General features: G+C 37.2%; 1 protein-coding gene across 4 annotated transcripts in view; it reads left to right on the top strand.

Moving 5' to 3' along the window:
- The window catches only part of GRID2 (glutamate ionotropic receptor delta type subunit 2), a 678,754-nt gene that overhangs the window by 450,410 nt on the left and 205,789 nt on the right, over positions 1 to 22,555 (top strand). For all 4 annotated transcript variants that reach the window (XR_005256716.1, XM_038134923.1, XM_038134925.1 and 1 more), the window contains exons 5-6: positions 10,913 to 10,966; positions 18,505 to 18,678. Coding sequence is in view for 3 of the 4 variants with exons in the window: in XM_038134923.1 (XP_037990851.1) it covers positions 10,913 to 10,966; positions 18,505 to 18,678 (228 nt within the window). In the remaining variant the exon portion in view is untranslated. The remainder of the gene's footprint in view (positions 1 to 10,912; positions 10,967 to 18,504; positions 18,679 to 22,555) is intronic.

Genomic DNA, 22,555 nt, shown 5'->3' with positions numbered 1-22,555 from the left:
CAAGGCACTCAGCGTCCTGCAGCCCCTCTTGGGAAAAATCTGAGTAACTGACAGATGCTGAGCAATTCAGAGGGTCTGGCCCTAAAATAATCCTTTGTGATTCTTGGGAAAAAAAAAAGCTAAAGGTGAATTAAGCCTTCTGTTTTCAGCTTGAAGACATAAATTCAATCTATTGTTTTAGTAGTTTCTAAACTTTAAAAACCATGGCACCCACACTTAATATCAAAAAGCAGTCAATGAGAATGGGCCAAATTGAGTAGATTAACTTTAATCTGTATTTTATTAATTTGGATTGCTGGTACCTTGGTTAGACAGGAAGCTTTGTTAGGGAAAATGGCTGCTATTAAGAAACTAAGAAGAAAAAATTAAGAAATTTAAAAAAGAAATTTAGAAAAACTAAAATTACGAAGACGTTATGTCTTTAGTTTTTCTATTTGCTTGCTTTTAAGCAATAACAGTCTAAAAGTATTTGTTCACACTACCAAATAGCCCTCTGAATCAGGCACCCTGTTCTGCTACTGCTGTTCTCTACTTTAAAACTTCAAGGTCTTCCTCAAAGCCCATATTCTTCAGCCTCTTTCTGACAGTGATTTCCATCCTAATTGGATGTTCTTTTAATTTATACTGGGGTAAAGGAAGAGTAGCTGTACTACAATCTAAAGAAGTACTGAGGTATAAAATCAAGTATGGATGAGAAGGGACAGGTTATTTAGAATACAACCTTTATATGATTCTTTTACAAGTTTTATTTAATCAAATTTCCTTTTGCTGAGTGCAGTCAACCCCTAGCAATGCACACTGGGAAGGAATCTTGTGTCTCACAAGTGTCTTTTTCTTCAATCTTAACTGTTCACTGCCTTGCTAAAGTGGTAACTTTGGTTAATCATAATTCTCAATAGGTACATGTTTAAAGAGGAAGTAAATATGAATTTGCATTTTTTATATAAGCTAACAAAAGAGCATATATTGAAACTATGACAGATAACATTTTATCACCTATATTCTTTCTGTAGCCTCCAAAGCTCTCTGTACTAGCAGACATGATACTAAGGCAGACTTAAGAAAGGTCCATTGTCAAACTGACATTCCTTTTTCCTCTACAAATTGAAGCATCGAATTAATGACTGTTTGTCTGAACTCCTCATGTCACATTAACAGTTTGAAAGCTTTCTTCATATTAATAAGGCTTGGAATAAATCAGATGCTGCCTATAAAGTCTGCAAGAGGTTAAAATTAAGAACTGTACTTTTTATTCTGCTTAGAAAAATAATTTATATGTGCAGATGGAGTAACTGTAAATCTGCGACAAAGCTCCATTAATCCCTGACTTTCCCTGTTGTGGAGAGATTCTGGCCTTGGAGAAAGCAGTTGCAAAGGCATCAAAATCAACAAGGCAATTATTGTCCATCTTTTAGAGGACTTGTCAACAGCCTTCAGTCTTGAGTGAGTTCACTAAAAGGGTAGCTCCTGAATGGCTGCATGTAGGAGATGCTGAGGTATTTAAAGCAAACACCACAGCTGGGAGAAGGCTCTGACTCCAGCTCTTAATCCATAATAACAGGGAAATTTTGATACCATGGTGTAAATTCAGGCTTCTTATATTTGGTCCTTCAGCTTCAAAGGTGATGGCAAACACTTTGATTCAAAGCCCCCGTCCAAGACAAATACTCAAGTTTTTTCCTTCAATTTCCAAATAGAACTCGGCTTTAAAAAACAAAAAAACAAAACAAAAAAAAAATAGATCAAGAACAAGAGATCTTCAGGGGTCAATTTAGTACTATTGCTATAAAAGAAATCCAGTTCATAAAAAGAAAGGCAGGTAGAAGCAACCACTCAACAGTAATGAACATGAATTTCTGTATTTCCATGATCATTTGAGACACTTTTTTACTTTGAAATAAGTTGTTTCTAGGTGGAATGTACATCATTGTTCATTAAGAATACCATTATTCTGCTTTCTTGCAACTGTCTTGCAGCACAGGTAGGAGAATGTGCTTGTAGGTCTGAGTTAAAGCCAAGTAGTTTAAGAACTTGTGAAAAATATATGTGGTGGTTTGTTTTGGTTTTGGGTTGATTTTTTTGTTTCCTAGAATAGATATTATAAATATTTTTTTCAGAAGGATAATAGGAATATAAATCAAAGCATAAATTTGGAAGTAAGAAAACTAACTAAGAAAAAAATAATCCCTAAAATAAAAGATATGTAAATTGATTATAGTTATTTTATTTTAAACATACAGTCTACAGACTGACTTGAGAAAGATGCATGGATTTAGACACCTATAAAATATACATTATTAGCTTCTCTCAGTGATTAAGGAAATGAATCATTTTTAAAAGGCCATTTCTGCTAGACAGAATGTATTTTTATTTTGTGTTCTCAGCAAAAGCCTGTGGTTAAACTCATTAACGTATTAATGCTGTCTTTATTTACTTTTATTGAATATTTAACTGTTTTCTTTAGCATAGGGCTGATTTCTGTACTTTGATAGCCTCCATCTCTTAAAATCTTAGGACAAAAGATACAAAGTGTTCCCTGAAGCTTGCATCATTTCAGATACAGTTTTGATGGCAAGCCAAATCAATATAAAACTAATTATTCAGTAGAGTAACCCAATGCTATTAGTTTAAAAGTGTCATCTTTTGAAACAAATCTGAAAAAGTGGAAAACTGATCAAGTGCTTCAACTATTTATTTTTAAAAGAAATGTATTTTCATGAGACAAGCAAATGTCAGCCGCATCACCCATTCTTAGGAGGAGACTCGAAGACCATTTCCACCTACCTCCCCCAAATGCTGTAGAAGCTTGCTTTCTAATAATTGGTAAATGTCTCTGTCTGGTTTCCCCCAATGGTTGGTGGTTTTCTTTGGTGGTGGGGTTTTTTGGGGGTTTTGGGGGTTTTTTTTGGTGTTTGTTTGCTTGCTTTTTCTTAGAAGGAATGTCAGGGAAAGGAATCTCACAAGGAGGTGATTGTCCAGAAAAACAAAAATAAGTATAGCTATGTGTGGTTTGGTGGTTTTTTTCATCTCTCAAGAGCAGAAATGGGTAGAGATTAAAATTAGATTACAAAAATATTGCATTTGGTGAAGAGAGATTTTATGAGCTTTAGTTTCTGGTGTGTAAGAATGAGCTTTATAATTTAACAACTGATCTCCCTACTGAAAAGCTCAAAAGCTAAGAGTGGAAGCACAGAAAGAACTTGGTGTTTGGTGGCTCCAGAAGGAGGAAATGGAGCAAACAGCCTGATAAAATGGTGGTGGTTTGATGAACTAGGAGCTAGAAGGAAGAAAAGTAAAAATAAGTGCAAACCTACCTGAGGATCTCCATTAACTAGTCCTGTGGGTGCTTAACCTAGTACAATATACTAGATAGTAGAATTCACGCTTTTACCTTTCTAAACTTCAGAGCAGTTCAGGTAGTCTTCAGTTTATCACTTACCTTTCTTTGCTATTTAATAGTCTTTAACTTCCATATTTTGCTTACATACCAGTCCGTGGGGAGACATCTGTGCTATCAGAGACTGCTCTGAACGCTCACACTATTCCAAAGCTAAAATCTTTAGTTAAAAGTCATGTTAAAAAATGGCCTCTGACTTCTTCTGGTTGATTGGTTGTTGATTTTTGTTTGGTTGGAGAGGGCAAGGAAGCAGCGTTGAATTGGAGTGGCTTCCTGTCTCACGTGTGTGTATTGGAAGTCTGTTTTTTATCATATCTTAGTGATCTGCGCTTTGCTATGCCCCTGGAGGAGAAAATTAGTTTTAAGACATGTTCACCTTTAAAACAGGAATGGCCACTCCAAGAGGCTGGTCCATGAAAGACATAGACAGCAAATCTAGAGGTATTGGATGAAAGCATTTTTTTTAGTCTTCCAGTTGGAAGAATGCAGTCCAGTTTGTAAACCTTACATTGGCTTGGGCATGTTGTAGGCAGACAATGTTTGGGAAAGGTTAACAGGAAGTTGATATCCCAGCTCAGTTCTTGGGAAACTTTCTAAATCACTTTCTAAATTCCATTATCAGCCATTCCCAGAGCTATGGGCTGTGCAATGCCATCTTGTTGGCTTTTGTGGAAAAAAAAAAATCAAATGCAAAGTGTGGTTTGCTCTGTGGTGGTCGAGCAGAAAGATTCACAGTCGGTACTGCAGCTCCTGGTGGAGCAGAAGGTTAACAGGAAGGCAAGTTCTAGTTCGCAACAGTTCCCTTCAGTATTTTTAGAAAGGAGCCACAGGCTCTGAGTGCCTTGTCACAGAGCAGTCCCAGCTGTAGCACAGGTAAACCAGGAGCCAGGGAACTCTCCTCTGTGTTTCAAACAAGAGATACCTGAGATGGCCTGGTCCTGTAAGAATCGTTCCTTACATGCAACATTACTGCTTGCTTGGATGTTTGCAGGCTTGTCTGACTAGTTGTATATGTGTGGGGCTAAATTTTGAAAATCGAGAATGGTTTTCTGGAATTTCCCTTGTGAAGGAAAGGAATTATTTTCCTTTATGATCTGTGTCTTGCTGTTTTTGCCCACACTTTTGAGCGCATAGCTATAAGAAAGAAGTGATGTAGGTAATTTTTGATGTAATTTTCCATTAAATGAAAGGAATGGTTTTTTTTATGATCTATATCTTGCCGTTTTTGCCCACACTTGTGGGCCCATATCTGTAAGAAAGAAGTGATGTAGATAATTTTTGATGTAATTTTTCATTAAATTACTTGGGGTTTTTTGACAAAAAGCCTTTTTTCTTTCTTGCTTACTACTGCACATGGATAAAAGCTTGCATGCTGGCACTAGAGCTGCTTTACTTGCTTTAGATTGTCTTGCATTTAGGCCATTTAAAGGTTTGAGTGTGAACAATAGAAATAGTTATGACAAATTGTCAAGCTCTTCCAAAGATTCAGAAGTTCTGGAGTTGCTGCCAATGACAGATGATTTGTCCTTGCTCGTCACTTGTCATCTTGGCAGCATTTTTGTGCTCTCTGCTAAATCTCCCTCAGTGTGTAGTTGAATTCTTTAGAAAAAGAAAATTAGTTTCTGTTCATCTATGTTCGTGCTCATCAGTTCAATAGCGTCCGTGTTTCACTAAGTGGAACACCTTCCTCATGAAGCATGAGTTTGATTTATTTTAATAGGGTGTTAGGAGGACTGCTGGAGCTTGACACAAACATATCTCTAAAGTTACAAAGATGTTAAGTATGATCTTTTCTATCTGTTGCTTTGGATTTCCGTGACTGTGCATGAATAGCACTGCATACTTGACAGGCTGTATCCTTTGCTGCAACTAATAAATCCTTTGCAAGGATTTATACAGCTAATGACAGTGTTTTCATATACTCAAGTGTGAACTCTCTGTGTCTGAGAAGGGGCTGAGTGAGCAGAGAGTTACTTTCTTTTTCAGCTTTTCCACAATTCCATAAGGTCTATTTCAGAACTGGCATGCTAACTTGCTGCTTTGAACCTTAGTAATGGAGAATTATGTGATATGGCATTATAAATAATTGAATACCAACAGTCTATAGATGAAAAACTGCTGAATTCAGAAAAGTAGTTTTCTGAAGGAGTTGGTTAATAGACTGTCCTCTGCTTGTTCTCTGACATTGATTTAGTTGTCTGAGACAGGAGGGGGTCAGTGGCAATGGACATTAAACACGGCTCCCCAGTTCACTCACCCTGGAGTTCTGCTTACAAATGGAGGTACTCAATGGAATAGCAGAGGTGGTGCCCCCAAAGCCCAAAATGCTTTTTTGGAGTGGGGGATTCTTTAAAATATTTTCCCTTTTAGTAAATAAATACAGTCTGAACTGTAGAACAGTCAATACAGAATTAATAAATTCTTCCTTTAGCTACTGGTAGACCCATTCATCACAGTGAAGAAAGCACCTTATATGCAGAAGCTCAAAGGCAGCCATCTTGAGTTAAAGTGTCTAACTCCAAAGGTACCCTGAATGCCTGAAAGAGCAGGAAGAACGGGGTAGGGATACATGATATTTGCTCCAAATGCTCTCCTGGCTAGCAGTTCTGCTTAGCTTCAGAAAGGTTTTTGCATTGATATTTAGCTTTTTATGTTTATTAACCCACAGCCTGTATGACATCCCCTACAGGACATGGGAAATGAGAATTTGTCAAATAGGTACATGGTTTTCTTTGTTTTAGAAACAACTTTCCTCCATTTAATATCTGTGTAGAATTTTGGTGTTCATCCCTCATTATGAATGCACACTCCAGTTTTTGTCAGTTTTAGCTTAAGAGGTGAGCTGCATAATCAATAGGTTCACCTGCCTTCTGTCTTGTATGGAAATTTCCAATCTGTCCCTTACCTTTTGGGAGGGAACAGCACTGCTTCCTGTCACAGAGCCAGCAAAACCAGTGATGAATCTGAAACTTGCATTGTATTCAAATGCTTGAGGTCTTGAAGCCCCAACCTCCTCCACGCCCCAATCAAGTTGTTTTAGTGCTTCTGAAATACAGGATTTCAGATTTCTTTTTCATTACTGCCCTTATACACTTGCAAGCTTTATTCTCTACATTAATTTTTCCCTGGCACAAAGTACAAGTTCATGCCAGCTCACTTGATATGCATGCAGATATGAGTTTCAACCAGAAAAAGATCATCACTCAGATAAAAAATACTTGTTTTACAATTCTGAGCATATTAGGCATAGAAACCTGATGCACAACTGCCTTTAATACTTCTGCTGTTTGTGCTTTTTCGGTTATGGTCAATTTTAAGTAGACCTAGCCATGGTCTTTTTGGTTTTTTCCACTTCACTCTTATTTGTTATCATCCCTTCTATGTGAAAATGCAATGGCTTTTTAAAGTAAAGAGAATAGCAAATGCAGTAGATAGACAAGGACATTCTGGAACATTGCGTCGTGGCTGTAAAGGCCTGCTGTGTGCAAGTAATGACTGCTGTACTGATGAATAATTGGATTTAGGTTGTGTTACTGCTGACTTTAGACAGTTTGGGGGTTTTTAAAACTGATTTATTATAGTCTTCTACTTGCAGACTAGTGCTTAATAGCTGCTGATGGAGATAATCTTCTGATGGTAAGGTTATGCATATGATTACTCTTAAAATTGAAGAAAACTTTAGGATTGAGCAACTTTTTCCCTCAAGCCTCAAAACTGAAGGTGTGCATAGCATTGCATTTATTTATTTTTTGTAAAACAGTGGATGTGCCAGTGCATTTTTCTATGCTGAAAAACATAAGGAGCATTTCAATAATTTGAAAATATGGGAAGGTTATTAATGATGATTATAACATTATAGTATCCTGCAATTCCTACAGACACAGTCAAAATGTGCACTGACAACTTTAAGGTCAATTAAATGGGCAATAAAGGCCATGCTGGCAGAAGAGATGTTAAGAAGGGAGAGACTGAGATGCAGCGTTTTGGTGCTGCTGAAATGAACAGCTCTTTTGTGAGAGAGAAGGCTGAATGACCCAGGGATGAAAATAAGGCCTTGAAATCTCAGCCTGATGCTGAGTCCCAGTTCAGATGTAAATCTATCTTAAAAATGTAGCAACTTTCTCAGGGCATTATCAGTCATCTTATTAAGCAACTGTCAATACCAATGCAAGCTTTGGGTAGATGGGCTAAGGAAAATGCCAAAAAGCAGCTTCTAGCAGACTGGAAACTGAAGTGAATTTTTAAATCAGGGGCTGTTTTCAGCCCATCTAAACTTAGAATATGTTAGTTTGAGTGTCTCTGAGTGCACTACAAGTTCCAGTTTGACATATGCTTTTTGAAAATGTTTTTAGAATTAAGTAGATTCATGAATGCATAAACTTTAATGGATAAAACACGATCTTTCTGCTGAGGAGTTTCAACTGTAACAAAAAAAAAGGGTTAATTTCTTCTTGTTATTTGAAAATTGTGAATAAATCTGTCACAGGTACCCTGAGCTGCTTGAAATAATGTGAGTGACTTGTGACACCAGTCAGCCTCTACCAGTGACTGGCTTAAGTGGTCTGTGAGTTTTACGTAATAAACCCAGTGACACTTAGGACCATATTCAGTTGAAAAGATGTTCTCTGATTGAAATCTGAGAATCTGGGCAAAGTAGGGACTCCAAAGCAAATATTTATTAAGAAACTAAATGAACTGAAACAAAAATGGGAGATACAATACATGAAAATCTGATCAGCTGAAACTTCAGGCACAAAGACGTTATCTGTGCCTCTTGTAACAGGTTGATAAAAAGTGAACAGAAAATGTGAGTTTTCATTTTGTGGATTCCTTCAATCTGAATTTTTGGTTGACTGCCATTTGGAAGCAGAGAAAAAGCTTAGGAGCCCTTTGTGAAACATAGTTATTGTCATTTTCCTACCACCACTGAGAGACGCTCGAGGGTGTCGCTGGCAGATTGCCTTGGAGCCACAGGAACCTTAGGAGACCTCATCTTGAGCAGAGCAGTTCCAGCAGGGCAGACGTTCCCGGAAGGACATCCCAGAGCCAAAAGTTAGGAAGGACAAGGTTGCTAGGAACCTGACAAGAAATCAGAAAACATGCTGACCGTGCTGCCTTTTTTCCTTGTTTTTGTATTTAATTCTGCTTGCTTTCAGCAGAACTGTATGTAGATTGACTAGCAGAATTGTTCCTGCTTTAGTAAGGCTTTGGTTTGTTCTGTTTTGGGGAAAAATTAAATGAAAGGTTATGTTTTAAATGGGATAAACTTTCTATGCTTTGGAAGTTTATATAAGGAGCAAATGTTCCATTGAGAATTTCATTACTACTCTGTCCTCTTTTGACCTTTTTTGGTACCCGAGTGTATTTGTATTCCAACTGGTTTGTTATGAGCAATCTGATCAGACCAGCTATGTTCCAGTTCAAGCATCCTGGCTCAGTCTCTATCACAGTTACTCAGTTTCTATCCTGTTCTTTTATACATGTCATGGGAATGCCTACAGTGGAGAATGCGAGAAAATGTCAAAGCAACACACCAAAATATCATGTTGATTTTAACTATTGAACTCCACATAAATTAAGGACCCTGATTCCTCCTAATGCTATTGAAGTTTTCCAGAAAACTGAAGTTTTCCATCAGCAGCTATGGCTGCAAATCCCCCTCATCTCTGATCGGTGCTGTGAGAGTTTCAAATAAGGACTCAGTCATATGCTGCTGTGTAGTATTTTCGGCATTCCCCAGACGGAGGAGGAATTGAGAATCTGACTCCATGTTCTTAGAAGGCTAATTTATTGCTTTATGATATTATATTATATTCTATTAAAGAATGCTATACTAAACTATACTAAAGAATAGAGCAGAATACAGATAGAAGGCTACAAAGAATTACAATGAAAACTCGTGACTCCTTCCAGAGTCCAGGCACAGCTGGACCGTGATTGGTCATTAAGTTAAAACAATTCACATTAAACCAATCAAACAATCACCTGTTGGATAAACAACCTCCAAACCACATTCCAAAGCAGCAAAACACAAGAGAAGCAAATGGGATAATGTTGCTTTCCTTTTTCTCTGAGGCATATCAGCTTCCCAGGAGAAGAAGCCCTCGCTAAAGGATTTTTCCGGAAAATATGACAGTGACACTGCTGCTCTTGCTTTCCCCTCACCCGAGTCTCTCCAGATCAGGATTTCCAATCTTGCCCTAGCATTCTGCTAAACAAGCAGTCACCCCAGTTCTAATAGCCTTTGAATTAATAATGAGGTTTATCAGTGTGAGGTTTTTTTGATGCTGTTAAGATTTGTGGCCAGTTAAACTGTTTTCCTTTGGACGTGACACAGTATAAATTGCCACTATCCTTGGCAAGTGCTATTTCTGTTGGTTGTCATTAAAAGCCAATGGTCCAAGTAATAAGAGGCCAGCACCAGGCATCTAATTGAACACTTAAACACTGTCAAGATGTCACAACCCAAGATTTGTTTCTGGTTTTCTTTGGAGTTTTTTTTCTTTGTATTTTTTAAGGGTATATTCAATACAGTTTTAAGTATCCAGTAGTTTTGAGTTGTGAATCAAGATGAGCATAGTAACTATAAAATAAAATGGAATTAATCTGTGTTTAAAACTATTTGCACCCAAATTAATCCAAATTAGTCCCAATTCAATTTCATGTAGAAAAAAAAAATGTAGGGTGTCCAGCTTTGTTTCTGGTCTCTCTTTTGTCAATGATGTCTTTCCTACCTAATAAAAGAAGAACACGTGTATTTTTATCCTCTTCATTTGCGCTGTAAAGTGGATTCAAAAATGACTTGCCACAAAAGTATTATGGATTCAAGGAGGGAAAGGATTGAGTAAAAGATGAGTTAGAAAGCACATATTCAGTCCATCATGAAGGCAGGTCAGGAAAAAAATTTCAGCGGAGGAAAGGAGAAGATGTATGAGAGGAGGATGAGAGGCCTTCTGTGCATGGAACCTGAGACAGGCTATAATTCATCATCCATGTGACTGCCCTCTTTCTCAGGAGAACCCTTTCTTTCCTGCTGTTTGCACTTCTATGAACTCCAGAATTTGTGATGTGGGGTTTTTTGGTTTGAGTTTGTTTTGTTTTTCCTTAATTCAGAGGCTTTCAGAGTAGGTATACACTGGAAAGACCTTAGAAGCAGGAACAGAAATCTTACAGAAGTCACTTGATATTCATTTTCTGCCTTCCTCTCTGTTGCTTCCTCTCAACACACAGTGCTAAAGCAAAAATGTTTTCATTTTTCTCCTCAGTCAACTGAAACATATTCTTTCCTGTGATGCTGGCAATGAAATGTATTTCCAAGTTTAATTGACAATTCAAACAATAACACAAATGCTTCTGCAGAATGGTGCTGAAGGTTCTCTATCCCCAGTTCAATAGCAAAAGTTCTAGAGGGCATGTGCTTTGGGTTTTGTCATTTGCAGAGAGCATCTATTTAATTTTTTTTTTTCTGGCTTTCACAAGCAAGCTGACTGATAGCTGGTTTGTTCTCTGTTTCAGGTCGTGGAGACTAATTTGGTTGCTTTTGACTGTCACTGGATCATTATAAATGAGGTAACTGTCAAGTGAACATTGTTGTGAGCCATGCATCCTGTTTTCAGTCTTACTGACAATATTCATGCTGATTCTCACTTTGCCAATAGGAAACAGTAGCTATGACAAAGTTCAAGCACACTGAGGGAGTAGATGTTGCTTAATAAAAGTGGAATGACAGGTTCTTGGATTTTGCTGCTTTTTCTTGCCTGTTTGAAATGGAAGTCCCTCTATGAATAAATGGAAAATAAACTGAAAAACCCCCTTTATTTCTAAATATCTTGAGAGTTCACAACTGAGCTGACTGTTTTCATGGGATTTTTAAGGCCTTTTTTAATATGTAATCTTTTGTGGTGTTTATATTTTAATGATTTTTTATTAATAAAAATAATATTTATAATACTAAAATCCCATATTTTTCTTTCCTTTATGAATTCTCCAAATATTCTGTCATAGTTGATATCCAAAGCTGTTGATATTAGATGACGGCGCTTTGGCAGACTTCTGTATTAGGTCATATATAAATGTTCATAAAGGGAAAACAGTAAATTAAATTGAGATTCTGGTTTTACACTGTGAAATAAGTTCTTCCATGAAAGCTCGTCAGCTAAAATATGACAAGTCAATATGTGAAGTAGTTTTGTATACAAAGTATTGAACACTGCGGTTCAGGTTTGACAGCAATCAGGTTTTTGAAAAATAATTTAGGTCAAAAATAGCTGGATTCCTTGAGTAGATGACTATCTCCTAACATGTTAATCATGCAACTCCTGTATAATCTCAGGATAAAGACTACTTGTAAATTCCATGTCATATGACATGGATTTACTGTCCACTTCTGTTTTCATACTTAATGATTGGATTTTCATTAGTATGCTAATGAAAACTGGCTGATTTTTAGACAGTTTTCTTTGGAGAAAATTATGTCTCTGGAAATGCTATGTAAACAAACAGATCCAGCATAACCATTAGTTTGGGCCCTGCCTTGCTCCTGACCAGTACTGTGTGTATTTTCCAGCTGAAATGGGATGATGTATTTTCCAACTGAATGGGGCTTTGCTGGGAGAGAACCCAGCTTTAATCTGCAGGTGGTCATGTGAACAACATACATGTTTTCTTTTTCATGTCTGATTAAACTAGAATTCACTTCAGAGTTAACACTGAGTATTTTAAGAAGAGCATTAACTGAGTCTAAAGCCATCATCTGTAATCAGTAGATCAGGCAGCAGTTTCTTAGACAAAGCTCAGATTTTGTCTTGCTGTTCAAGTTAAAGACAATGCCATTGATTGTTTTGTTCTAAATGTTACATGCTTTCTAAAAAATCTAAAGAAGGTGCTTGCTTTTAGCTGTTTCAGCTCCTTCACCTTCAGAAAAAAACAAAACAAGACTGAGGATCCATTCCTAGCATATATGCTTTGTCTTTGCTTTTTATTCAGAAATTAGTGTCTCCATGGGAAAAAAGAAAATGTGCTTTTTAAGCATTGTTATTTGCACATTGCAGCAGATTAAATGGCAGAGCAATCAAAGTAGTTATCACTCAGCTGCCTTCTCCACTCCAAAACTCTTTCTCTGGGCTGCAGTCCCAGCAGCAGGAAAAGCTGAATGATCTGCACAGAGAAATGTACATCATCCCTTCTTAGTCTTGTATATGAAAAGGATGAAAGCTGTGATTAAGTTCATTCCAACAAACTGCTCTAAACCATCGTCATTAAAGTCTCTGCATCTCATTCAGTAATTCCTCTTTTCTCTTTCAGAGAAAGTGAATATGTTTAGTGCTATCCCAGCTTAATCTGCTTCTGGATCTAAATCCATATTAGGTACTTAGGTAGCTTTCCAGCTCTGTTTGTTTAAAAATGCAAATAATTTCAATATTATGTGGATGCAGAAATCATATTAGCAATAAATAAGATCAGTAGATAATACTACAGCAAGGGTTCTGCTTTGCCTAATTTTTCCTTGTCACTATGTTCAAATTGCAGGAGAAATCTACGTGTTCCTGGGTGTTTGATGCTGGGTAATTGCTTATTGCAATGTTTTGCCAGTTCAGTAACGAGATTGCAATGCCTCTCTTTGGCAGTGCAGGATTTAGAAATGCAGAGATTTGTGGCCCTCTTTCTGTGGGATACATAAACCAGCTATCTTTATGTCCCAGTCTGTTTGAGGTGGTCATCCATTACCTGTTGATGGCCACAGTACCTTCATATGACTGGGAGATGATCTCAGAGCTCTGCCTATTTTCTCGCTTCTGTGAATCTTTTGTGGCAGCTTAGACATGTGTGCTTGAGTGCCTATATTGGTTAAATGACACTATCAAATAAGTAACTGTAACACTGCTTCTCTGGCCTCCTAATTTGAAATTCTAAAATGACCTATGACAGCGAAAATGCATTGTTCTGCAAATTATGCGCCAGATTCAAATAACTCCTTGCCTTGAGATACCAAAGAAAGTTGGACTTGTCTTTCCTTTTCCATCACTGTGCCAAGGGAATACAACCTTCTTACCAACTATAGTAATACAGAAGCAAATAGCACCTTCAGTTTTGTGATCAGAACTCTGCTTAGGCTTTGTGAGGTAACATCTGCTATTTTAATTGCTCACTCTAAATGCTATAATGCCTGCAAAGAGTTCCTTAATTCTTATTGTCCCATTACTTGCTACTTTATGCAATACAGCAAATTTTCTTGAAGAATGTGTATCATAAAGTAAGTGTGGGAGGAGGGGGTTTGTTCCTATAAAATAAAAGAATTCATAATTTGCTAAAACATAATGCATCGTATTAGACCATAGCAAATAATGCAAATCTCTTCTGATCACTACAGTTAGCTGAGAAAATGCTTTCCAAATAAATGTTCCTGTTTCTTCAGGGCCTGAAAGCAGATGTTACAGTTCTTTATTTAAAATTTGCAGGAGTCATAGATTGGAATGTAGTCATGATCAAATATGCCTTAACAAAATGTGAGAATGGATTTCTCACACTCTCTCTCCCTCTGTCTATCTGTCTTTGCTTGCTTCATTTCCTCTGCACAATAGTAAATACAGCCTCAAAGTTCCAGGATAAAAAATTATATTTCTTTCATGACAGCCCCCAATACTTTCCACTGCTTAGAGCTGGAATACGGAGGTGAAAATATTAATGCTACTTTACAAAGGATTGCTTGGATTTCATCTGCTGTAATGTGGTCAGATAGGACCAGATCTATTAGAATCAGAATGGAATGAGTGCACAGGATAGTTGATTTGTGTAAGAAGAGTGTGGAAAGGTTGGCTTTGTTGGCCTATGAAATAAAGACTAAAAGAGGATGTGCTCTCTGTTTATAAACTTACAGAGTGTGAATAAATGCATCATTGTCAAGAGCCAAAGGACAAGGTTGACACAAGAACAAATGAGTTCAATTTGTGCATGAGTAAACTGAGGTCAAAAGTTGTTAAAGTGTTTCTAATTACCAGAGGCACCAGAGTCTGGAAAAACTCCTGCTTGATGAAAGAGTGAAAAAACCTCCAGACTCTTTTAAAGACCAATTTATGGGAAAAGGTCCAACAGGTTTGCCCAGCATAGCACAAGAGAGGACTGGGGGACCTACAAGGTCGTATTCAAAGGTTGTATTCTTTTTGATTAAGAATTTTTCCTAGTAGAGGGCTTGTCCTTGTCCCATGTATTCATCTTGTTCCTCATGTTTCAAGCCCAATGCATTCCACCATGAGTAGGAGTGTAGAGCATAGCCATGTTTCAAGCTCATGCAGTTAGATCAGGTCCTATTATCACAGCTCAGTTCCAGGCGCTCATTTATATTCAACATTTTCATATGGATAATGATTGATAATAGCATTAGAGCTTCACTTGAACCCTTACATTTTCCACTGGGTTGGTGGGTCTGTGTGAAATGACACCCTCTTTGGAACAGGTGGGCAACCAAGTTGCCAGCTCCTGGCATTAGTGAGAGGTAATGCACAGATGGAGAGAGCCCTGCTTTCTCCAAGATCTTGGATTTTTTATTTTTTTGTCTGAGAAAGCTAGAAATTAGTTTCTCCTTGTCCTGTCAGGTTTTATTCATCCTTTTCTGCAAAGCCTAAAAAACGTAAGGTAGATACGTAGGAGCAAGTGATGATGCAGTTCAAAATACACTTTTCCTTGTCTTGGAGGTTCATTCAACCATGCCTTTACCTCAACTTCTCTTTAGAAAGTGCTGAGAAGTTTGGGAAGGACACAAATGTTCTCTGGTATGGGCAGTGGCAGCCTAGAGGCCTTAAGCCACCCTTTCCTCCTCTGCTGACTTTTGGTTAAGGAAGAAACACTCTCTGAGTATCAGGATTTTCTGTGATGAAGTCCTGGCATGCGCTGGAAAATAGTGCGTGTTCCCTTTATTTTAAATACTGGAACCATCTTCTTGGCCCAAAGTTAAGATGTTTTCATAAGAAAAGGAGCATGTAAATAAATTCTTCCCCTCCATGTGTCTCACTGCTGGTACGATTGCTCTTTGGTAAATAGTAAGTCTCCGCCTGGGCCGCTTATCTTAAAATAATGGGACAAATATTAGATGTCCAGTGTGTAGTCTTTGATTCCCATTGGAGTCTTGCCTTTTATGTCAAGATGATCCTCTTCAGTTCTTGTTTCCTAATTAATCTGTAAAGAATTGTTAATTTAGATCCGCTGGGGTTTTTTCCTTATTTATTTACCTGCCTAGATGAAATGTACTTCTAATTTTTTCTTTGTTCCATTTGTGACCAGACAGTTTCCCCTTTATTCCAAGTTCAGACCAGCAAAAGAAAGGCTTGCAACTATAAATTGAATTTTTGATGTAAAAAAGAAAACAAAAAAAGAAAACAAATAAACAAACAAAAAAAAAAGAAAAAAAAAAGAAAAACAACCTCACATAACCTAGCTTAAATTTATTCAGGTGCCAACTCAGATCATCTTGGCCAAGTTTCTAATTTTTTTGATGTTCAACGCTTGTATAACATTTCATCTGCCACCCTTATATCGTTGCACTGTATCCTCCTTTGAAGTGCAAATGAAAATTGTTTCCTCTCATACAATAGTTGCTTTATATAGTTTTCTTAAGTCAGATCCAAAATTCAAGAATGAGACATGATATTGGAGAGTCATTATATAAAAGGCTTGTCACTCGGTCAATGCCAAGTATTTAAAAAATGACAAAGAAATACATAGCAAATGACTAATGCTGAATTTGGGGTTGCATGGCATTGCTTTGTTGTCAATATAAAATCTGGATTTATGGTATAATCAGCATTTTAAATAATAGCTGTCACTTATCTATAGATGTATGTACCTCCTTGGCCATCACACAAAAATGGCTTTGGTGTTTCAATTCTGTTATTATTTCCCAGGTGATGTATGAAGACATGTGGTAGTAACCTAGAGGTTAAAATGAGAACATTCTATTCAAAATGCACCAAAAAGTGCTGAATACAGAAAACATAAATACACTTTTATGGAAGGAAAGATAAATGCTTGAGGATTTGAAAGTCAAAATCTCTTTTAAAGTAGTATTTGGCAATATAATGTGGCCATGCAGGTGTCTGTTTTTACATTATTAGAGCAAGTCTAATAATCTTGCTGTTACAGTTTGGGCATGCTGTGTAATGAAACCAGGCAAACTTTTTAAAATCCTCTGAGAAAGTATATAATTTAAAATAAAGATAAAAAGTTTCTTGAGCTCTCCTTTATGGTTATATTGAAAGTGTTACAAAAAATATATGTATTTTTTGTTATAACATCATTATATATATATATTTTTTTTTACCTCACAGCTAGTGAAATTATACAGGCTAAATGAAAAGACAGCATCTTAAACTGAGATAAGCCATTGTCTGTGGTACATTAAGAATTAATCGACCAGAAATATTACAAGATATTACACTGAACACATCTGATGCTATGTTATTTCTCTTTGCAGAAAAAAAACCCCTGTATTTCATAAAGACCATTAATAACAGATGAATTCAGAAACTATGATAATCTGTGAAGGCAAATAAAATACTTTTACTGTAGTCAAGAGAGTAGAAGTTATAATTTATATCTCACATATATTTCTTTCAAAATTTAAGGGAAATAAACAAATACCAGTACATACCATCCAAAGTAGCTCCTTCAAAATAATGAAAGGATATTATACTGGAACAGCAAAAAAAGCCAAAATAACTGGGGTGGCTGTCGTAACATATAAAGAGCTGCTTTTTCAAAAAGCTTGGCTTCGTTTCCACAAGAAAGATTCCATAATTTGAGATCAAGTCTATCCTGGTGTCTCGTGAATTCTTCAATATGGATATAGATCAGGAAGTTAAGGCAGAAAAAGATGGTGGCATTTCATTACAGGTATGAACAATGCAGATGTGCCATATCCTTCGAAAAATGAAAAAGCTATAAATACACAATGAAAAAAAATTCCATAAACTGTGGTTGTATGCAAGAGAATATTAAATGTAGTCTGCCAATAGGAGCCTCTTGATCCACCTCCCTTCCTGGGGGCATATCTACACTTTTAAATGACTGGAAAATTAAGACAGATCGTGGACAGACAGTTCAGCATGATGAAAATGAGATCCTGGTTAAATGGATGGTACAAACTGTAGGTTATTTTTACAATTTTGTAGGAAAATAAAGACACGGAATTATTTTGAAAGCTACCAGCCATCTGAATCACCAGGGAAAAAACATGTTTAACTAAATTTCAAGTTCTTATGTGAAGGTTGCAGTCAGTTGCTGTTGCTTGGGAGCCCATGTTCCTCTTATTCAACTTCCCTGAGGGACTTATAATTCAACAGTGTAAAACACCATGTTCCCAACCTGCAGGAATTCATGCTATGTAAAAAATGTTTTTCTGGTTTCCCTAACCTGTCTTAAAGTTAATACTTCAAGCTTAATATTGGTGGATTTACGTAGTTATTTTTTCTTTTAAGTATTTGTACAGCTGAGTGTTCAGCTGTAGGCCTTAATAGATACCCTATGGAATAAAAATTTGGTTTTAAATTAGGTCTTGCTATAAACAAGCACATTTACACCTAGAATGCTCTTACGCATTTTCTTTGCCCTTTTGGTAAATGATTTCTAACTAGCACATTGTTTATAGGTTCTTGATGCTCTGCATCTAGGAAATCAGCATTTAAGGCCTGAAACATTGTCTCTACCCTCACTGCTCCTAAGCAATGCTGCACTCAGAAATACATCATGCTATGGCTTCCTACTGATTTATACATTGTCTGTCAAGGGTGCTGTGACATGGTTTTAAATGGAAGATCAGAAGAGGTAAAAGGAGAGGCAGAGAAAACCCCAAATGAAACAGCTATTAAAATACAAATATTTGAGGTTTGAGCACAGTACACTTCGAACTTTTGCAGTTAAGGCTGGTATTTGAATACCACCAGTTTTTTTATTGAGCATGCACATAATGGTTTTGAGGCTGCGGTAGAGTTTGACAATAGCTGTGTGTCAATCAGAGACCTCTTGGTCCACTCAGTTTATTTTTTGTTTATAATTTGGTGATCACATTTCTGAATTTTGACTCTCACGCATATCCTCTCTCTTGCCTTATCTTTCAGGAAATAAATGACGTGGATGTGCAGGAGCTGGTGAGAAGGTCAATTGGAAGGTTAACAATCATCCGACAGACATTTCCAGTCCCCCAAAACATAAGCCAGCGCTGTTTCCGTGGCAACCACAGAATATCTTCATCACTGTGTGATCCGAAGGACCCTTTCTCCCAAAGCATGGAGGTAGCTCATACACCAGTCTGTCCCCACCTGGGAACTGTCCTTCTAGATAACTTCTAAGATTTCCCCCAGGGGCTAACTGTAACTTATTTTTCATGTCCTCTCCAACGTATTGTTTAATGGCTCATGGCATGACAAGGAAATACCTGGAGCCGGAGAGGGAGTGAATGTGTCTGATGGAGAACAACAACTTGCTTGGTCCACAGCAGTAGAGATAAACATCCAAGAAATCAACCTGGTCTCCAGGTAGTAGGGTAGTGATTTTGTTGCCCTGCTAAATTCTGTTTTTGTCATCTCACCCAAAAGAATTTCCTCCCTGTAGTCAATGTCTCCTGAGCTGCTGTGCTTCTCTGAGCCTCAAGTATGTTAATAAGAAAGTCTTCCTGGGAGCACCCACATCATCACTTTCAAGTGCCTTGGTGTATACATCTAAATCTATATTGAAGTTCCAAGGAGGCCCTATTTTCAGTGTTGCTAATCACAAACTACAATTAAACTATAATAGGTTCATACCACAGGAATTCAGCAACAGGATCCCTGTCCTACTGTCTTTACATAGTTTTTCCAAGAGCAAGTCCTCTGTGTCTCTCATTAGGTTTCATCATGACAAAGCTTAGGCAGATCAGGACTGTGAAATTGGCTCAATGTGTTGATTTTACTTTTGGGTTTTTTGTTGGTTTTTTTTTCTGTGAACATTTCTGCAGTGGTAGAAAGATGGCTACATATTATTATTTTTAGCAGTGGAGGGAGCAGCTTATCTGACCCAGCAGCTAAAAGCAGCTACCTCATGATTCTGAAAGAGAAGAATGAGAGAAAACAATGGGAGGAAAATAGGGAGGTCTTCAAGAGTGTCTGTTTGAAATGAAAATATGTAAGGGACAAAATGTGGATAGTCTTGTCCTGTTTCAGATTAGTTGTAAGAGCCTTTGTGTCGCTAATTTTAGTTCACAAAACAGCCAGCCAGCAATTACTGATGACATGAAAAACTGGCTGTAGCAGAGAACACAGTGATCCTATTAGAGTTCTCAAAGCAAGCAGGGCTGTGTGATGCCCATTGATGCATAGGATATATCTACAGACTGTTTCAGAAGTCTTCCTTTAGGCTGTGCCATTCTGTCATGGCAGCATGATCCTGTGGGATCTTTGGCAGTCTAGGGACAGTGTGTTCAAGCTGAGAGTGTGATCACATGCAGGAGTCAGAGAGCGCAAAGGGCAGTTCTCATGAACAAAGTTCCTGACTACAGCAAGGCAGAAAACAAGAGTCACATGTCAGTGGGATGCTTTACATTTTGATTTGTCTTTCTCTTCAGCTTCACTTTTATTTTCACTTCAACAGCTGCGTGAATCTAGGAAAGATAAGTTCTAGAATTCAAAGTTTAGTCTTGACAAATTGGAAAATTCCATTTAATTTGTTAGATTGGATCTTATACCTTAATCTATGTGTCCTGATCTACCTATAGGTTGGAGAGCTACAATGTTTCTACTGGAAGCTTTCCTAGTATTTTGGTTCAAGAGAATGATGGAAGCTGGACTGGGTTAATTGTTCTGTGCAGCTAAGGTGCTTTTTCCATGCTTTCCCGGAGATGGCTGTACTTCATTATTTTAGCTGAGTGAGACAACATTATAAACTGAAAGGAAGGAAAACTCTGACACAATTTCCCTTGTGCCTTCGTCTGATGCACAGTCCTTTGAGTAGCTGTGGGGTTTGTTTGCTGCTTCTTTGTTCTACACAACAATATTATAAATTAGTTTCTAATCCAGTGGGGAGCTGGAAGAGTTTATAAATTGAAATTACTGAAAGCTTTTTTTTTTAATGACATCGAAGTGTGACTAATCAGAAACATTCTCTGGAAATTATAAGGGTGAATTTCTTTCTTTATTTTTTTCTGAATTACTCCCCCTAAAGTCTGTGTGAATAATTAATTTTTTTCAGCATCTTTATTAAAACACTGAAAAATATTCTGGTGAAAATGTCTCACTGTGTCTTTGGAACTGGCCTAATTGAAACAAATTCCATAAATTTGTATCATTTTGAAGGCAGAAAGTTAAAAACTGGATTCACAGAAGAATTTAGTACTGTAACCCTTTTGTCTAAAAACTGTGCAATATTATATGTACACATAAAATAAACACTGCTAATCTAGATTAATCATTCATCCTTTATCTGGTGCTAAGTACCTTTCTTCCACACTCTGGATAAAATAATTACATCTGAATTTTAAATTGTATTAACAGAAGGTTATGCAGTTAAAAACTTCTTGGTAATGCAAGTGTCCAGCCCTTAGCCTAACAGACTAAGAATAAATAAAGGATAAGTAATGGACACCAGGCAGTGCATTAAATGCCCCAGTAAATTTATGTGGGAAATTATTAAAGGTGTAAAGTGACTTTAAATTACAACCCCCTTCTGTTCATCAGGACAGATATTAATGAAGCATACTTCTGGAAGTGACAGGGAAGGGTGATTTTGAGAAACAGGAATTAATTGTAGGGTCTTTATCATTGCATTATCAGTGATTGATTGCAGTAAATGTTAAGCTCAACTATTAGTGAAGGGCTAACAATGCTTAATAACTGCTGAACTCTGTCCTCCTGAACCCTGTTAATACTTCATGAAGGCTCAGCTATATTACTCTTAGATTAGTGAGTGCATCCTTCCTCATGAACTGTGACAATTGTCTTCTATTCCCATGGTGTAGTAGGTTACAGAAGTTACCTTGAAAGCAATGTCATTTTGTTGGAAAATGATGACTTGGCATCCACAGCCCTTCATGTACCAATTTAGTCTCATTAGTGACCTTATTCCCTCTGCTCTCCAGAGCTGGTGTGGGTTTGTTTTTTTTTTTTTTTCCCTTTGGCAAATACTTGTATAGGAAGAAGCTTGACTCACAGCCCAGATAATTCCTGCCCTCCCTGCTCCAACAAATGTCCCTCTAGTGCTGACTTCATTGGGGAAAAACAGTTTGAGCTGAAATACTTTGAATTCTTTCTAAGTTTACAATATGCAGGCAAATCATCCCAAGTTGTTTTTAAAATGCTTGATTAACCTGGGCCCAGATCCTCAATCCATGTTTTTAATCCTGTCTTGCACAGTGATGCCTGGCCTGTGCATCTGAAGAAAGTAGATTTTGTTCCTGGGTGAATACCAAAATAGAAATGTTCACAGCCAGAAGAGGAGCTCAAGTAAGAATAAAGAAGCACCTTCTTTAAAAGAAGGACACAGTGAAGGATCATTTAAAGAAAAAGGGCACTAAGGATCAGAGGTTCTGTGCATCTGTGCTACTAACAGGGCAGTTTGTGGATGAAACAAGCAAAGCCAGCATAAAGATAGGATTTAAAAAAGGAAATAAAAACATTAAAAGATGTTATGTGGAGAAGACTAATTAGGCAGGAAGAGAGGTTTTTGGTTTTTTTAAAACTTTTTTTCCCTTTTTTTTAGTTGATGTGTGAATTTGCCAATCAGTATCTCATATGTTCAGCATTATTCCTCTTCCTTGCCATATACCCCCTGCCAATAGCTGCAGGGCTTTCCCAGTCTTTGGATATATTTAAAAAGCAGAATAGGGCTACTAAATTCCCATACTTTTCATTTTTAAGCTTTCTTCTTTTCAAACTTTAGGCACACCACCTATAGGTGTGTAAAAAACCCTTACAGAGAGCAGCCAACATATTCCACAAATCTGAGGAAATGTCTTTTGGCTTGTCTGTGACTGATGGAAAAAAAATCCCAGCAACCTTGCCTCAAATTGCCACTGGCTAATTTACTGTTAGGCACCAGGAATGTTCTACAGAGCCCTTTTATCATGCACCTGAGGAAACGGTGTTTCCCTCAGTAACTTTAGATGACCAATAGGTTATCTAAAAATAATATTCCCAAAAG

This window comes from Motacilla alba, chromosome 4 (genome assembly GCF_015832195.1).
Source record: "Motacilla alba alba isolate MOTALB_02 chromosome 4, Motacilla_alba_V1.0_pri, whole genome shotgun sequence".
In the NCBI taxonomy this organism is placed as follows: Eukaryota; Metazoa; Chordata; class Aves; order Passeriformes; family Motacillidae; genus Motacilla; species Motacilla alba.
Note: the sequence above shows the minus strand (reverse complement) of the source record. Positions and strands in the feature narration are given on the sequence as shown.